The 19000-nt window shown below is 36.4% G+C and overlaps 1 protein-coding gene across 1 annotated transcript in view; it reads right to left on the reverse strand.

Annotated features, from left to right (window-relative positions):
• Positions 1–18012: 18012 nt before the first annotated feature.
• LOC146004803 (choline transporter-like protein 1) overlaps positions 18013–19000 on the reverse strand; it is a 158741-nt gene continuing 157753 nt past the window's right edge. Inside the window, exon 20 of the mRNA XM_083143828.1 lies at positions 18013–18390. Within this exon, the coding sequence (XP_082999954.1) occupies positions 18250–18390 (141 nt within the window). The 3' untranslated portion in view covers positions 18013–18249. The remainder of the gene's footprint in view (positions 18391–19000) is intronic.

Genomic DNA, 19000 nt, shown 5'->3' on the forward strand with positions numbered 1-19000 from the left:
ATTTTACAAAACTTCTGTATGAAAAGTACAACACAATTCTCCAGAAGTATGCCGACTTACGTGACAGAGTATTTAGCACAGCGTGCTACGACGGGGGTACCGGGTTCAAATCTCGGTCTGGGCAGGGGTGATCTATGTGAGTGTCCCTTCCTCAATTTCATCATATCACCCTCGTCGTCGCGATAAGCCAAAAGTGGCAAAAAAGCGACGCTAACAAAAATTAAATTAAATTGTATGTGTATATATACACAGTAGCGTACGCAGGATTTCATCAAGGGGGGGTGTTATTTCTAAAACTTTTTTCCAAATTCACATTACCATTGTTTTATTATACTTTAATTAAATAATAATAATCACAATTAATTAATAATACTTATAATTAATTAATTAGCTGAATTACTACAAATACCACTACTACTTTTAAGTAGTAGAGATCTACATAAATATAGTATTTATGAAAACAATAGAACGAAATTACATTCTAGTCATTCGATTTTTATCAAATCCTGGGAGCATTGTTCTGTTTCTTTGTTACGAAATAATTGTCTGGTCAACGAGGTGAGACATTTCAAGGGTGAAGAAGATCCATAAATACAAGAAAATATATTAAAATAAATTGAAATAGTCAAAGTATGGAACTCATCCAAGGAGCTGCGGTGTTCTGGTCGGTAGAGCGTCTGACAAGTGACAATCACGCAGGAGATCCGGATTCGATTCCCGAAATTGGTTGGAATTTTTCCGGCTTTTTCCCCGCATAAATGTCCCCCATAATTCACATGTGGATTATCTCGCTGTTCTTACCAACAAAACATTTTGCAATAGTTAGGCTAAGCTTATTGTCGTTTGAATAATTGTCTAGTCAGCAAGGTGAGACATTTTAAAGAGAGACATTCAACCGAGCTGTGGTAAACAATATAATGGGAAGGCGAATTGGGGACGGTCGTCTTGTCCGCCTAGCCTTTGTCTATACATTAGCCTCTTACAACGTACCAATAACTTTATTTTGTTAATTCTCATTGTTCACACACAAAAAAAATTACATGTTCGTTGAACACTGGCGTACGTAGAGGCATGGCCGATGGTGTACCGAATTTTTGAAAAAATCAGAATTTTCAAATAAAAATCCGTTAAGAACTTTAAAAAATCAAAATGTGTAAATGCGAAACCTCTTTTAAAGTGAATTCCGATTACCATTTTTGTCTTTGAATACAATTTTAATAGACTGAAAAGTTCCAAAAATACGAAATATTTTATTATGTATCCTGCCCTCCAAATCGAAGCCATTTGCTATTCACATTTAATATTCCAGCCCCTCCAGAAAAAAAAATCCTGCGTACGCCAGTGTGTTGAACATTGTTGGAACTGAGATACAAAACAACTTTTTTCTCTTTTAAATCATAGTTACCATAACCTAACCTCATAAACTCGTGGTTATTTTCAAGGTATCACTCTGAAAGACGCGTGTGTTTGGAATGCTGTGCTTTTCTCCATGCTGCATGGAAATAGTAATTCAAATTATTATTATTATTATTTTTATTCTATTATTATTATTATTAGTAGTAGTAGTAGAAGTAGTAATAGTAATATTATTGTCCCAGATCTTTGACTGTGAAAAATTGGCCATTTAACTTTTTTCCACATCATTTTTCATAATATTTCACAAGCTCAAGGGGGAGGTTTAAACCCCGTAACCCCCCCCTGCGTACGCCACTGTATATACACATAGGCTATACTGAAGAAACTGAATAACGGAAAATGCTTTGACATGCCCTTTCACAGATCCGGCACGGGGGGAGGCCCAAGACAGGGTGTGAAATCATTGAAGACTGATGGGGAGGGGGAGATCTTATCTACGATTATATATGTAGGCTATGTGTCTGTGTAGTTATTATATGATATATTCAGTGGCGAAGCGTAGAGTTGCTAGCAGGGTAGGCACAAAAGTGTGATAATATCCATTACTTGGTTAAATCTGTAAAAAGAAAGGGAGGGGGGCTATGTCATGGACAGTGGTTGAATGTCTCTCCAGGCGCTTCTTTACTTGCCAGTGGCGTGACGTTTTCAAAAGTGTTGTTACCGGCCATCAGTACGATAATTATGTCTTGGGTGTTCTCCTCTCGCCCACCAGATGCCATCGATCTAGATTTTTGTTAATTTCGTTTTTGTTTTTGTTGTTGTATTTTTTTAACCCCTGAGTTATGCACGCACCTCCAGAAAGAACTACCAATCATGAGACATCGCGGAAATCCAACGAATAGTGCTCGAGCCCTGTTGTCAATTCTTCATCACTTTTTTTCTAAATTTATTTATTTATTTTGCAATGAGGTGAAAAGGGCCAGAAGAACCCCATAATTTTTGGGTCAGTATGACGTTTGTGCCGTGAGCAGACGACAGAATTCCGCACTTTCAGCGACTGTCAGTTTGGTACAGTCACGGACACTGCTGGTTTGTAACAATCACATTCAAAAATAATGGTATCGTTACAACCCAGAAGTGTCCGTGACTGTACGTTCTACTGTTGCCAACTTAGTTTTTTTTTTAGCAAGACTTCCTCGCACCAAGGAAAACACCATTGTTATCTGTTGTCTAACTAAAGGAATGGTTGTAATTAATTCCAGTCTTGGCTTTCTAGATAAATGTATTTCTGACACCTGTATGTGCAAGTAAACATAATTTAAATTTTGGATATTTTCGTCTCAGTTGTTCTGCTCTATGTTAATCGTGACGATGAGAATATATGGAGAATGAAATCAAGAGGATCAGGAAACATTGACATGACCACAATTAGGTCACCTGGCTTCGTAATGTGTTAGGATGACCACTACGGGGCTTTCAAGAAAAACATACGTAAAGCTGACCTATTTCATTCAGTGTGAATACTTCACATCCTAGTTTGTTCTATCCACCTTTACGTGATAATAGAACATAGGATCCTTGTTTGGGACCCTCCTATGATGGCAACACGAAAGGTTAATATGTAACATATAAACAGGTTATAATAAATGTAGTTGCTTGAGAGAATAGAATCCCAATTTTTAGGAGCAATTTAGCTCTTTTCTGCCAATCCAAAGTGACAACACTGGCCTGTTCCGCCAGACCTGAAACAGACCCCGCGATAACCCCACAACACTCCTTGTCCTAAACACAAAAAAAGACTTCCCTTGCATTGTACTCTCATTGACCGCCCTCTTCTCGTTATCCCTCCAGGGTAAACGAAACTGCCTACCTCTTCGCTTGTATCGGCTGCATAAAAAAATGTCTGCTTGTAATATCTATTCGACGACAGTGTTAACGCATTAAATAACGTTTCAACAACTTTTAATTTTAAAAAAAAAATTACTGTCACTTGCCACTGCTACTTGCAAAGGAAAATAGAGTTGAAAACATTTTAGAAGTTATTCTTATAAGAAGGAAACATGAAAGACCAAAAGTGGGTCCTACCTTACCGATGATTACATCTTCACTCAATTAAGAACTCAATTGTTCTTGTATTTTAGCCCAGCACTTCCTTGCATAAATCTGATCGCTGCACACGACACGAATCGCAAACAAAACTCTACCGCCCGGAAGTTCGCGCTCCGAGTCACGCTCCCTTCTAGCGTCCTGAGCAGGAGGCAAGTTTTCACAGAGAGGGAACAAACAAGCGAGGGAATCCCCCTTCACGATAAAAATAAATTATTCTATTTCCAGTGAAAGTAAAACTACTTTGTAAATATAAGGCGTAACTAGCATTTTAATTTATATAATTTGGTATGAAGACTTACTTTAGAAATATAAGTTCTTTAGACTTTCTGTTGTTAGACTACGGTGTTGGGTGAATCGACAAGACCATCAGCACTCTGACCAGAAAACGAAGTCAGAACTACAGTACTCCGTAATTTTCAATTTCACTTACTCTTGTCGATGAAAGGAAGGAAAAACATAAGTTTCGTACAAAATATGGAGAATGTACAATGAAATAGAAATCTCTCTGCACGAACACAAGCTAATGTTTATAAAAAATGCTGGTACACCACAAATTTCCAACCCTGGCGGAAATGCAGTGTTGCTGACATTCTGTTCGTCCTAGTGGGTAACACCGCGAGGCCGGCCTCAGGAGTACGTTATAAGCATACGTACAGTACTCGTAAGATTAGGCTTCCCGCATATACGACCGTATGACAGAATGTGAAGAGAAGAGGCCCCAGCAAATGTGCCTCACTCCGTGGAAAGTGCGTATACTAGACAGGGTTAGAATTTTTTTGTAATTATCATAAATGAAAATTCCAAACTTTTGCATTTCATTGCATATGTTTTGACGAAATAAGTAAATAAAACTTTAAAAGAGTAATGGCGTGGGTAGGCCCGGCCTCCTGGCCTCATAGGACGCTTCGCCACTGGATATATTAAAGCTTGGGGTCTGCCGAAGACTTGGCGCCACCACACGACAAACAACCAAAAGTTCTGACGGAAAAGCTCGTTCCCGTTAAACAATTAGGACCAAAAATTATACTTGTCATTTAACTTCTTTACTTTTCCTGCCAAATTATATACGATATTAATGGCAATCCTTTATTTCTGACGCCTCGATACAATTCATTATTATTATTTATTCACAGATTAAACACTTATAATTAGCTTTACTATTTACAATTACTTTCATATGTTTTCCTCGCGCGTTATTCCAACAATCAGCGTTCTTTCATCTTTTCCCGCGCACTGCCATCTATCGTCCGCTGTATAACTAATCTTTGCGTTCTGGTACGTAACATGTGTTTCATCAACGTCACAAACCGTTGCATTGTTGTAAAATTGGCCGCATAAATGGCGGCTGTGTGCATTCTGACGTCACATGAAACCCACTTATGAACGAACTAATTTGTTACTTTTACATTTATCAGATATTTGTGAAATAGTAAACTAATTCCCTTACTACTGGTTAAGGATGCAATAAATTATAAAAAATGTTGAAATAGTTTTATTATATAATAGTTTAAATGAAATGAATTTGTTAATTTTTGCTTTCAATTTGTCTTCCATTGTTGTTTTAACTATATTGTGCATATTACTATTGGTGTAGATCTGTTAATGATCTATTGAAAGAGAATGTGTGTGTGTATTTTCAATATTATCCTTTGTAAAGTATATTTGAAGTCAAAACTAATTGCTCATCGTTTGTTGTCATAACAAAAAATTCCCCCCCCCGAAAATTTTTGGTTTGGGGATAATCCTCCCTGTCCCCCCAGGATTTCGCACCTCACCAAGAGTCATGTTGCAGTTCGTTTTCAATGACGGTGACGGTGAGACAGAAGCCGATTCTAACAAAGACGAAGTTGCTGCGCTCTGTGCAGTTCGCGTTTTTTCCCGACATCCATGAGCGTCCGGAAGGGGGGTGCAAGGGGGGCCGTGCCCCCCCTGGAAAATGAGAGTCAACCAAAAAATATGAATTTCACACATATAATTTCATTTTAGCCACAATAATATGTGTTAATTTTTGCATGAACACCATAAATTCAAATTTAAGCAATGTTTTTTGGGATCAACTCTATTTTTGGGGAAAATTTGCCTTCGTTTGCCCCCCCCCCCCCTAGAAAAAAATACCTTCCTTGCCCTTCCCTGGAAAAAATCCTGCGGACGTCCATGCCGACATCGTATAGAATCTGGAACAGACGAAAGGCAGGGGCGGTTCAAGACCAAATTTTCACTCGTGCGAGGCGAGTTTCCTTTCCAAACTGGGCTATGAACGTCGATGAAGGGTCGGTCGACGTGACGTCACGCAGAAGCGGACTGGCCTTCTGCTCCAGAGAGCATGATGGCTATGGTAAGTCGTAAGTAGTGTTGCCGTTTGCTACTAGGTGTCTCCGACGCAAGTCAAGCCTTCTTCCAGTTGGCGAGAGGGAAAAATTGAGTACTCCTGTCCGAGTCCCCCATGCACGTCCACGTCCACCGCACAGGAACCGGAGACAGTGTCCCTGGGGCAGTTGTGAAAGTCCCCAGGGAATCCGGCAGCAACTCCGGATCCTCGCGGTACCAATGCGATGCCGTGGAAGTCGTTTGGCACCCCCAAACGAGGAACCCATCCAGAAGTACAAGCCTCCAAGCAGCTGGATTACAGAAGCTCGCCACAGCCCCCGGCATTCACTGCGGTCTTACAATTGGACTTATATATCAACTGTCGAATTACAAATTATGGATACTTGAGTTTGAACTCCAATTAAAAATCAACCAGCAGACGTACGTTAAAACGAGGTCGGCTGTTAATATTAGGGCTAACATTAGGAGGTTATTATTATGCTGTATTATGTTTTACATTTGTCTGTTTATACTATTCTTGTATTATGTTTTATATTTGTACCAATGACGACATCTATTGCATTATTGTAATGCTTAATGATGAATAAACATATTGACTGATTGATTGATTGACTGATGGAAGATCGAGACGGTACTTGTCACCAGTCTCTTGTCTCTTCCATTACCAGAGAATTAACCCGTTCTCTGTTTTGTTCTTTTGTCTCTAGGTGTAATGCATGTTACTTTTCTCTTCATGAACTTTTTTCTTCTCGTTTAATATCTAAGAAACTAAAAGTTAAAATACGAGGGCTATTTTTTTTCAACCTCCGATGGCGCCGCCAGGTGGCCCGTGAAGCGCTAGAAAGCGGGGTGTCACGCAGCCTGATTGGTGTCTCCCCTGCCACTACCACCACCACTGCCAAGGCTAATGCTTCAGTCACAGATTAGAAATAGGCTTCAGTTGAAACTGAACGACGGGCGCGTACCATCGACTACAATCGACTCTCCCGCTAAGTGTGAGGTGTGATCGTTGCAGTCAGCTGTTTTCATTGAGTCCATTTCATGCGTTGCAAAAACTGTTACACTGTCAAAAGCTCGTTCCTGTTTCAGTGCAAAGTGTTTTATTTCATGATGAAAGGAAAAACTCTACTCAGCGAGAGCATATACGTAATCTTTAACGTTTTTGAATATTTGGAGGGAAGCGTGTACCGACTGCAGTATTAATACGGATACTGCGGAATGGGGAAAACATCTGAAATACGAAGCAGGGCAGTGTACTGTTAATTTCTTTCATATTTATTATTCTCTTGATTTTGTTATTTTGGTCAGTCGGTCATTAGAAATAAACAATTGCTAGATAGATTACAACTGATTTTCTGCACGTTGTCTTTGGATCGGCTACCTTGTTAGCAGTAGCGGCTTCAGATCAACTTTTCAACCGGGCGAGGTGTTGCCCCCTCTTTTCCACCCTGGTGCTCCTACTTTCCACCTTGCTCCAATGTAAATCATGGTCATGTTATATATTTACGGTTTTGATGAAAAATAATAGTCTTATTTTAAAAATACTTTGAGTGTTGCTGTTAAAGAACATGTTTATTGTATGTGTTTATTTAATACCTATATAATGACATCAAAGTAACAGTTATCTCTTAGCTTAAATTCCTACATGATTTTGCAATATGCTTATTAACTTATTCAGCAGTAACTTTAATTAATTCTTGATAACAATAAATCCAACTCTTTTTAAAAACAAATAGCCACACCCGGTGGAGGCACATAGTGGTTCGGATCCCACTTTAAACTGTAGGTCGTGTCTGCTTTTCTGAAGTGCACACCCATAAAGCCAGACCACCAGCCGCCACTGCTCGGGATAGGGACAGATGGAAGGCCTGTGTTGCTGCAGCCATGAACCTTCGGGTTTAAGAAGTCTAGAGAGTTACTTAGTCTCTAGTTGTAAATGCCTATCTTGTATTGGGTCTCGTTGTAATGTATAAACACCCGTTCCGTCTCTTCTCGGTCTCGACTTTACAGAGGCCTGTTCTACTTTCGACAAGTCTTGGAGGATTTAGTGCTCCCGTCTCGTATCTATTGTTAAAAGGACGTCTCGGTTTCGTCTTGAACTTTTTTCCGAGAAGGCTCAAGCTCTGCCTCCCACGTAATGCAGTTGGAGATAGAAAAAAGGGGTTGAAAGTTAAGCTAACCTCTGCCCCTACCCACCCTCCTCCACCATGCCCTTCCCACATGGGTACACTGGTTTTTTTTTTTGTTTCACACCGAACGCACCTGTACATACAAACCCTGGCAGATTCAAAGGAAAACTACGAAGATAAATCCACATTGCATGTGGCTGCGATTCGTATCTGCACATAGATTTTTGTCATGTACTTCTTGCTGGTAGCCAAAACTTGAGTCCATGTTCATTTAACTAGTGCAAAAACATTTTTCCATTTCTTTCAAGGAAAAAATATAGTCTCATTTTTGGGACGCGATCGGGACGGGGGGGGGGGGGGGGACAAAATTACTATTTTGCACCTCCCTCGATGAGAATGGGAAGCAGGTTGCCCCCTCTACCTCCGGTTCCGCCGTCCATAATTAGATCTGTTAATGACCTCTTGGAAAGGGAGGGAGGGAGAGAGAGAGAGAAACATTCTGCACTCACTCTCACAACCACACTATTTGTATGTGTTTTCGAATTTATCCTTAGTAAAGTACATAAAGAATCAAATCTAATTGCTTATATTTTGTTGTTATAACAAAAACTCCCCCCCGGGAAAAAAAATTGGGGGGGAAATCCCCTTTGTCCCCCACAGAATATTGCACCCTACGCCGAAGTGGGTTTTACAGGTCGTGGCTTGCTCTCCTTGGCTCAGGGAAGGTGGATGAGCAAAAGCACAAATACCTAATCAGGCAGCGACTCATGTGGCATCTCGAACTTTGGTGACGATCACAGCACGAGTGAGGCAGTTACCCCAGATAACAGGCATCCAGAGAGAGAGAGAGGGGGGGGGGTTCAGTAAACTGTTCATCTTACTCCTTCAAATATCACCCTGAATAAACTATATAAAATTATATACGTTAACATTTCCATTGCAGTGTTACTTTATTATATTCCACAGTAACCATGCATTGTATTGGCATCGTATTATTGTATTATAATTTTACTATATTTCACTGTAATCATAAATTGTATTTCATTTTTTAATTATATTGCAGTGTTTATGATATTATAAACACAAACTGACATGTTCGATATCACAGCATGTAAATGCAAATCAGTTATTCATGGATGAAATAAATCTTATCTTATCTTTGAAATCAATTATTATTTCTTTCATTACCAAGGTCAACATATTTTTTACCTTTCCAAAAGTTATGCAGCTCATGTATATGATATTCCACTCTGGGCACCTCTACTGCTAATGAAATTAAGAAACATGGTGTAGTGTTGGATAAACCAGTACCCAAAATGGGTGGTGGAGGGAAACACATGGGGATGTTAACCCACAGTTAAGAAAATTTTCATAAAGCTTCCCCCAAGGTAGGATAATTTGTGTAACCATCCCCTCACCTACCACTCTGCTTCTATGCTGATATATATAAACATCTGCCCACCTATACCCAAACTTGAGCTGGGAATTTCCACTTTGAGTACTGCTTCCAACTGACACATTAAGTGTAACAATTAAGCTACTTTGATTTTTTTTTTTACAATTAGCACATAACTAAATACTGCTAATTATCAAATAAATTATAGATAGTGGAGAAAGTTACTACTATTATCAAACAATTTGTCTACATTTTACACTTTCCTAGCCCTTAGCTAGAATTAGTGTCCGGGGAAGGGAGTTTAAGAGTTTTTAATGAAGGTAAATTATGTGTGGGTGGGGGAAGTGTTCATTAAGTTAACATAGTACACAGAAAAATTAGAAATACCAAATAAATACATACAGGTTTTTTGTTTATTTTTTTTTTACTATGTCTTCTAAAACACGGAAAACTGTAGAAGTGTTAATTGACTGCTACTGACCTGATTCCATCCCATACAACACACCTCATACTACTTTCGTATTTATATTATGCAAGAAAAATACACAATATTCAATCATAGTGTCAGCATAACTCTATCCAAAAAGTTGCAGTCAATGATTCTTCATATCATTGAACATGTGGAGCAGTCTCGACATCATCGATTGATTGATTGATTGAGTTGGTGTTTTAAGTCTACTTTATGCACAGTAAGGCTAATCGGGACTGGACCTACAGTTTAAAGTGGGATCCAAACCACTATGTGCCTCCACTGGGTATCGAGCTCGACATCATCGAGAAGGTCACTTAATAATTATATCTCTGTATTTTCCAAATATTGTCCTAGTCACTTCTAAATATCTTGACTAATGTTGTGCTAAAAGACATGAAAGATATCTTCCCTCGTATCATTGGGCAACTTTTCCCCTTCTTAGAAAACTGTGTAAAATAGAACTTCCCCTTTTTTAGAAAACTGTGTAAAATAGAACTTCCACTTATCCCTGCTGGAAATTTCTACTGTTTTCAGTAGACAAATTCTACTGTTTTCAAATGTCTTCTACTGTGTACTGTGAAGTGTACTGAAATCCTATTGTAGATCTACTGAACAGCTACTGTACTCTGCAGTAGGACTACTGTACTGTGTAGTGTGTAGTAAGGCTACTGTACTGAAAAAACAATGTGAATAATAAATATATTATATTTATAATATAGTATATATAAAATATACAATATATTATAAAATCACTTATTGACTCCAAGAATAGACAAATTAATTCTTGACACCATATTTTCAGTGATTTTGAAGTGAATTGGAAAAACAGTACATGAACTGAATTTCTACTGTTTTCTAATGAATACTACTGAAGTCAGATATGTCGTAATGAAAAAGTTACTACAACTTTTTCTTATGAAATAACTGAACCTTAAAGCAGCTAGTTAGTTTGAATACATTACCATATCAATTGATTTTTTTTTCAGTAGGGAATTTCCATGGTTATTATTAAATCTGTGTAATGCAATTGCAGAAAGGAGCCATCTTTTGATCAACGTAGTCAACAGTCTTTGCTTGTTTTGGTTTTTCAAGCATTGAGGGTCAGATTTTCATTTAAACTAATTTTTGGCTGTTTTCGTGTGAATATAGGAAGAACAATATGTCAATTTATGCATATAAGAGTATATTCTTGAATTTTCTACAAGTGCATTAACCTTAATGAAGCTACACACTTAAAAACGTGTTCACTTTATTTCATATCTTTGTTGTGTGAACGCATTCCTAAGTAGCAAGTTACACATGCTTTACCATACATTTATTTTAGTTGATTATACCATTTTTCCATTGCATTTTCAGTTGTATAGATAAGAAAATTTTCATTACTGACAAGAGTACTGTTTTCAGACAGCAATATACTGAACACAATACCGTTATATTACTGAAAACATTAAGAGTACAGTTCAACTACTTAAGATAGAAGAAACAGTTGGACTACCAAAAATAGTAGAAAACATTAGCAGTACAGTTCATCTACTGAAAACAGTAGAAACAGTTGGGCTACTAAAACAGTAGAAAACATTAGCTGCACAGTTCAGCTACTGAAAACAGTATACACAGTTGGGTAACTAAAAACAGTAGAAGACAGTAGCATTACAGTTCATATAATGAAAACAGTAGATGCTTCAAAACACCCATTGATCTACTGAAAACAGTAGACAGAATTTTCAGTAGGGATTAGAAAATGTGTAAAATATAACTTCCCTTTTTAGAAAACTGTGTAAAATAGAACTTCCCCTTTTTAGAAAACTGTGTAAAATTGAACTTCCGTTTTTTAGAAAACTATGTAAAATAGAACTTCCCTTTTTAGATAATTGTGCAACATTTTCAAAAATGCTGTGTAATAGGATAAATTTCATCCACACGTTTAACAGTAACTAAATGGTTGAAGCAATGATTGTAGGCCTGTAGCTAGGCTGCCAGGGGACGACCCTCCTGGCATGGACATCAGCCCCTTTCACATTACATAAACTATTTTGCATAATTTGTTTGCAGTGAAGAGTGAAGATGTAGACAGCTCACAACTTTTAAGGATAATCCACAGAATATGAACAGCATCTATTACATTCACTCATTTTGTTTACGAGCAGAAGTAGCTGCATTTAGAATATTCTCTAAACGTCAGAAAATTCTTTCATAGGGGAGCTTCTTTATCTGTACCTTCACTGTCCCTGTTGTGACCTGTTTAGACAGAAACTCGTCACTTTGGTGTCATAATGCAAATTCCCTTCGCATCTGCATCAAAGGTCAACAGCTCCCAAGTTTTGGGAAGGAAGGGGAGTTTCATTGCTTCGGCCGAGGGTGGAATGTACTGTAGGCACTTGATTGAATATTGTGCATTTTTTGTGTGTGATATAAGTATCTGTATAATCTAATCTAAAGTAGTATGGAGTGTGTAAGGGATGATTTCAGTATCAGTGAATTAACACTTCAAGAGATGTTTCAAAAGATGTAGGAAAATCAGAGGGGTGGCGTGCATGTACCCGGTGTTACCGCAGGTAACAGCAAAATGTAAAGAAATTAAAAAGTTTTTTTTCTCAATAAAATAACAACATTGTTAAGTAAGTTAACAGACAGCGTTGCAGTTGAGTGTATATTGCAGAGGACATTTTTTCTGCAGCCGACAAAAGCGAAGAGACACGACGTTCCGCTACCCTGGGAAAGACTTGGAGGCAAGTGTACTAGGGGGTTATTCATATGCCTGTTTAGGGGCCCTGTTGCCGTTGCGGCCTACCGGATCAGCAAGTGTTGTCACATTGGATCTCAAGAAAAGATCTAAATCTCGCCTAAAACGGGGATACTATTTCTCTGAAGCAACAAGAACTAGACTGCAAAACCAAAGCTGGATTTAACTACAACTGAGACCGTTTAGTAATAGACGAAAAGATAAGTACTTGATGCGATTCGTGATTTGGACAAACCTTGCTCCAAAAAACTAAGTTGGCAACAGAAGTAAGTATATCTGGACTTCCTCCCAACGCTGGAGGAGGGGAATTCCGTCGTCCGCTCAAGGCAGAAACGTCAAACTGACCCGAATGTGTGGTTCTTCTTCCCCTTTCCACCTCTTTGCAAAGGAACAGAGATGGTTGACAAGGCTCGACTTCTATTCACTGGATTTTCACGGTAACTCTCTCATGAGTGGTAGTTCTTTCTAGGAGTGATTGTGGCTAAATAAATAATTGAGCGGATTGCAAAAAAAATCCAGATTAAAGACATGTTTGGGGGGGGCGGTAGGGTGGAGATGATAACGTCTGATGGCCGGTAACACTTTTGAAAAAGTCACGCCACGCCACTGAGGAAAATGTAGTATTTGTGTACTATATGATATTTATAAATTAATGAGACCCCCACACACATAATTTACCTTCATTTAATAATGCTATTTTTTTTTAAAAAAAATGGACTTTGTTTACAAAGTCACTGTTGGATTAGAACTTGCATACCCCACTAACAACTGAAGTCAAGAGAATCTTCTGAGTTACTTCCTGCTACTTAGAGTTCGGTCTAATGTCTGGTTGAGCATGGCACTGCCAGGGGGCCTTGGCAACCCACTGGACCATACCTAGCTATGGCCCTGCAGTTGATCTGTGAAAGAGACATGTGAAGATTGTTTTTTGCTTGGATATGAACAGATATTATTGAAAATTACAATGTTCTTTCAGAACAACATTGCACATTAGTGTAGTTTGTACATTGTCTATACAGACTGTGTAAACTACAATCCAATCATAGGTGTGCGCAGACCCTCTGATTGGGGGGGAGGGGGGGCAAAAGCATTGATGAAATCTCAGTCGGGAAAGAAGAACCTCATTTTATATTTTATCACTGTTTTAGTTTTATTGCATTGATGGGTATATGTATATACATACATACCAGGCACATATCTAGAAATATGTTTCGGAGGGGGGGGGGGGGGTCCGAACCAAGTGTTTAAGGAATAATAATAATAATGTTTAAATTAAAATAACACATATTGGGATTGTGCATTTACTCACTATTTATATTTAAAATTATATATATATATAAACACTTACGTGAGTGAGTATCGTTAAAAAGTCCAATATACGACATTTTGCGGAGCTATGCTCCACTTCTTCAGTAATACTTCGTCATGTTAAAAAGCAATCTAGGATTGGATAAAAAGGATTAGATTAAAATCATAAAATTACATGACTGTTAAAAACTATAATTGCCTTGGTATTGCAGCCATGTGGGTGGTATGTGAATTCAGCTCCACTTTTGGCAATACAAGGCATTTATAGTTTTTAACAGTCGTGTAATTTTACACTTTTAATCTAATCCTTTTTATCCAATAATTTCAAATTTAAGTGGTGTTTTTTTGAAGGGGCAACACTGTTATTGGGGTATTATGTTCCATGGAAAATGCCCCCTGTGCACACGCCTCTGAAGCCAATGTAAACTTAGTGTAGATTACATGTTGACATCACAGGCAGGCACACAAAGTCAGTAGCACACAGGGATTTGTTCACATACCCCTAACACACCTAACATGCCCCCAAAAGATCTTACAGGTCAAGGGTCAATACCTGCCTGATTATATTTTTTCAGAGAAATAATGTATGAGTTGCTAAAATGAAACAAATTCTCACTTCTGTAAATAATATATGTATTTTAAAAACTTAATATACTGATACATTTTAAGCACATACGCAATCTAAAAATAAAAATATACGGGGTAATTATTATCACAAAAACAATACATTAAACTACCTTTCATTCAACTCTTACTTAATTTTTTTGCTTTATGTACAAATTTATTCTTCTGTAAGATAATTTCAGAGAGCAAATTACATTGTTTGATATTGATGTTCTAATTAGTTTTTGCTAATTTACGACTGTAAAAAAGAGTTTTCTGGTATTAACCTGAGTTCAGATAGTATTTATACCATGATATATGTTACACTGATAAATAAACACCAAAATGTGATAATATTTTATTATTGTAATTTCACAGAATGTTTGCATAAATCTTTCTCTAGGTATTTTTTGTTGTTTTGAAACCCAAAATATTATATTATTATTATTGTATTTTAAACCATAACACCTATATTATAAAAGTACACATCACAATCTAATATTTATACATCAAATATAGCAACTACTTTCTATAAACTCTTTGCCATGAACATGTGTGTTTGTCTTAATACAAATCTGGTTTGCTTTATTACTCTCTTCATATGAAACTTAATTACTGATAATGTTAAGTGTGTTACTCTTTTTATGAGAATACAAATAGATTTGCCTTTAATGTAAAGGAAGCAATTATTACTTTAAAATTTACTACTCGAAATATACATACACTTGAGGCTTACAGCAAACTTTGCATGATATTCTTCATAGTGTTTCCTTCATCAGCATAGCCAGGATTTCTTTTCAGGTGGAGCCCTAATCTTCAATATAAAAGAATGTGTTGGATAGGGTGACCATACGTCTTGTTTTGACCAGGAAAGTTCCGCTTTAGAGATATACCCTGGTCATCCTGCCAAAATTATTAAAGATAAGCTATTTGTCTCTTTTTATAAAAGTCTAGGAGTTATCTTGAAAACCAGATCTAAATTTGAGATATATTTTCATGCTAAAAAGACATTGATGGAATTTTTAAACTAGTGTCACAGCAATATTGTGGTGGCAACACAGCAGCTCTTCATATTAATCAAAATGTTCCATTGACATCGAGAATGTTTGGGGAGACAACAGTTTATACTGTTTATTCACATCCCAGCTTGCATTGCCAAGAAGCCCACATGTAATTTTCTTCCCAAGTGTGGTGTGTCCTTTATTTATTGCTTCTTCATCCTGGTTGAAATATTCATGTTGATGGTCTAATTGGGGGGGTTATTTTAACATTGACATATGAAAAATATATTAAAACTTTTCAATTTTGTTTTTTCCTGTATGTTTTAATGTCTAATTGACAAAATGTCACCTGATATTAATTATCTATACTGTAATATGTTTAAAAAAATATAAATAATATGTAAATAATATTATTAATATTACACTTGGCAGAACCAAGAAATATTTATACATTTCTTCTTATCTTTTCCACAGATTTCTAAATGTGATGAATATATTCTAGAAGACATTTTATTTAGTTTTTACTTGGATGTAAATGTCATATCACTGTAAACAATGCAAATTAACTGTCCTTCATTTCCACAGTAAAAACATAAAATGGTATTTTTAAACAGTGAAACGCATAAATAAAAAATCATTGTAGTTAAAAGTGTATTTTACTATTGCTTTCGAACACTGATAAAAACATTTCACAGACTGACTTGTTAATATAAATTCCACAGTGGATTGTTTTAATATTTATAGGTATTCTATATTTCTCATAATTGGACACGTATCTATATCTATATAGGTAACACAATATTTAATGTCAAATTTCAACACGTACATATGTACAGAACACTTTCAATTTTTAAAACATATTATTTTATGATATGTCTTTAAAGTTTTATTAACACTATAAAAATAGTAAAGTTTTGAAGTCATGGCCCCTTCTTCTTGTGCTAAAAGTACAAATAGTTGCTATTTCAAGAGACCTTAGTATTTCTGATAATAACCCAAGCACTTATTTACATTCATGCAAAGAGAAAAATACCATTAAATTTCTACATCTATTTCTTTCATAACACTACATAGTAAAAACATACAGTGGCGTGCCCAAGGGGGGGGGTTGGTGGGGGTTATAACCCCCCCCCATTTGGTCCAGTATTTCTAAAAAAAAAGAACGTCAAAGGCAGGAAAATATGGCAAAATGAGGACTGACTACTTAAAAAATATACACATAAACCCTCCCCCCCCTTTCGAAAATCCTGGGCACACCACTGAAAATATATGATAATTTTAGGCTCTACCAGTAAAATCAAAGTATCAAAAATTATTTAAACATAAATCCAATAAATCCACATAAAAAGAAATTACATTCAATGAATAACAAAAAAACTGCAATGCAGCATAATTTCTCTTCTTTTCTGTTATTAAATGAATGAAATTCCAGAATACTGGTTTGGTTTTGCAGGAGATAGTGTGTAATGCAACTTAAAAATATATAAAATTCTAAATTAAAATTATGTTCCTCATGCTAGTTATGTACATTATCTTGCTTGAGTATATAAAAATATGTATTACATTTGAAATGGCAGGTTAATTATAGATATATTAACATTACTTTTCAGTAGTAACTTGTCTTTTAGTGCCAGTTAGTTCAACATGCCAGGCACAGATGTCATCACAGTAAAGTGTCCACACGTAACATATTTTTCCTAGAAAGCTATCACCAACATTCAAACGAAGAGTGCAGAAAATATCATCTCAAATGCTGAAAAGTTATCAAATTGTTTGTGTCAAAAAGGCACACTGGTAGTTTGAACTTCTTGAAAAGTAAGTTTCGAACATTAGTTAATCATCTTAATCTGAACAGGGAAGCATGTAGCTTATATTAGATACAAATTAACCAACATTATTTCAATGAACGCTTGGAAAACGCAGGCTGAACCTCGCCCTTTAATAAAGGAAAATTGAAATTGAAATTGAAAATTGAAATCAAATTTTCCATCTTGTTGCACAATGATATATCAGTATTTCAGTCTCGTAACTTTTTAAACAAGATACAAACTGTCTCTAACAGACATGTGACAATTTAACCTGTATATCCTCTTTTACTTTCAAATTCCTGTACAATGTACACTCGTATTTTTTTAAAAAATATATTTTTACATAATAAACTGAAAATATATGTGAGAAGTTATGCTAAAAAAGTAGCAAAAAAATTAGTAATGTTCAGGCTATTTTAGGGACTTTTCAAAAAAGTTTCTTGAATATATAACCAAATAATTTTACAACTTCTGAAGTTTGGGAAAGTAGTTTTGTGATGGATCTGTGGGGGGAATAGATTTTAGGGTTCATCATTACCTTAGTTTTAACAATATATGTTTAATGGAGTAACATGAACAATTTTCAACAATGTTTAGGATTGTACATATGTGTCCGTGTGCATTATGATCTTCATAAGGAAGCTAAATGTCTTATCCTTCATTGCATATCCTCACCTATTTAAGAGCACATATATATATATATATATATATATATATATATATATATATATATATATATTTTTATAATGTGGTATTTAGAGTATTGTTAACATGTCTGTATGAGACATTTTGTTATAAATCTGATGGAAACTGAAGAAAACAGATGGAAAGTGGTGAAATGTTCCTCCTTTTAAATGGAATTTTCTAATCTATCTTGTCCATTAAATTAAACAGTGTGCATAATTCAAGTCTTATGATTAATACACTTCTTTTTCTCCAAAACCTTGACTTCGTTGGATATATTACGCTCAATCTGTGCATAATTGCAGACTTCATTTAATCCTTTTTATTTTCATCTTCCACTATAAATGCTGCTTTATTCTGCCCACTGGAATCTCTGTCATCTCCCCACGCCACTCCTCTGCTGGTTGCCGAATCCAAGTTAGCCAAAGCTTTCCTGCTGTTCTGGACAAATTCCTGAAAGAGATATAAATCACAGTTACAATATTCAACACTACAGTAAAATCTTGATTTATTGCCATCCACTTGATCATATAAATGAATACATTGGATACGTCATAATTGGTATACAGGCAAAACTTGCTAAAGTTATTCATAAAGTGCTGTTTGTTAGTGTCTTAGATATGAGTAATATTTTCTATTGAAAGTAGGACATGGAAAATGCATATTAAAATACTAATGACAAGGGGCCAATAAGTGGTAAAGTATACACACCTACATATAAATAAAACAGAAATTAAAATGTTGTTCAGTATTGCCATGTCCCTATTGACAAAAAAAAATAAAAAATGAAGCACTTAGAAGGAGTGGTGGAAATAAAATGAAGCTGCACCTGTTGACAGGTTATGTGACTGTATTGCAATGATTACAAAATCAGATCAAACAGACAACAGAGTGTGCACTATGGGCATACTGCCAACCCCATGTCAGTAGGATGTGACACCTCCTCGGGTCTTGATACATGCGCCGATTCGATTTGGAATCTGGTCGTAGAGCCTTTGTATTGTCTCCCGAGGCAAATCGGCCCACAGCCATTGTAACTGGACCTCGATATCCTGCAAATCGG

This window comes from Lepisma saccharinum, chromosome 22 (assembly GCF_977018435.1).
Source record: "Lepisma saccharinum chromosome 22, izLepSacc3.1, whole genome shotgun sequence".
Taxonomy (NCBI): Eukaryota; Metazoa; Arthropoda; class Insecta; order Zygentoma; family Lepismatidae; genus Lepisma; species Lepisma saccharinum.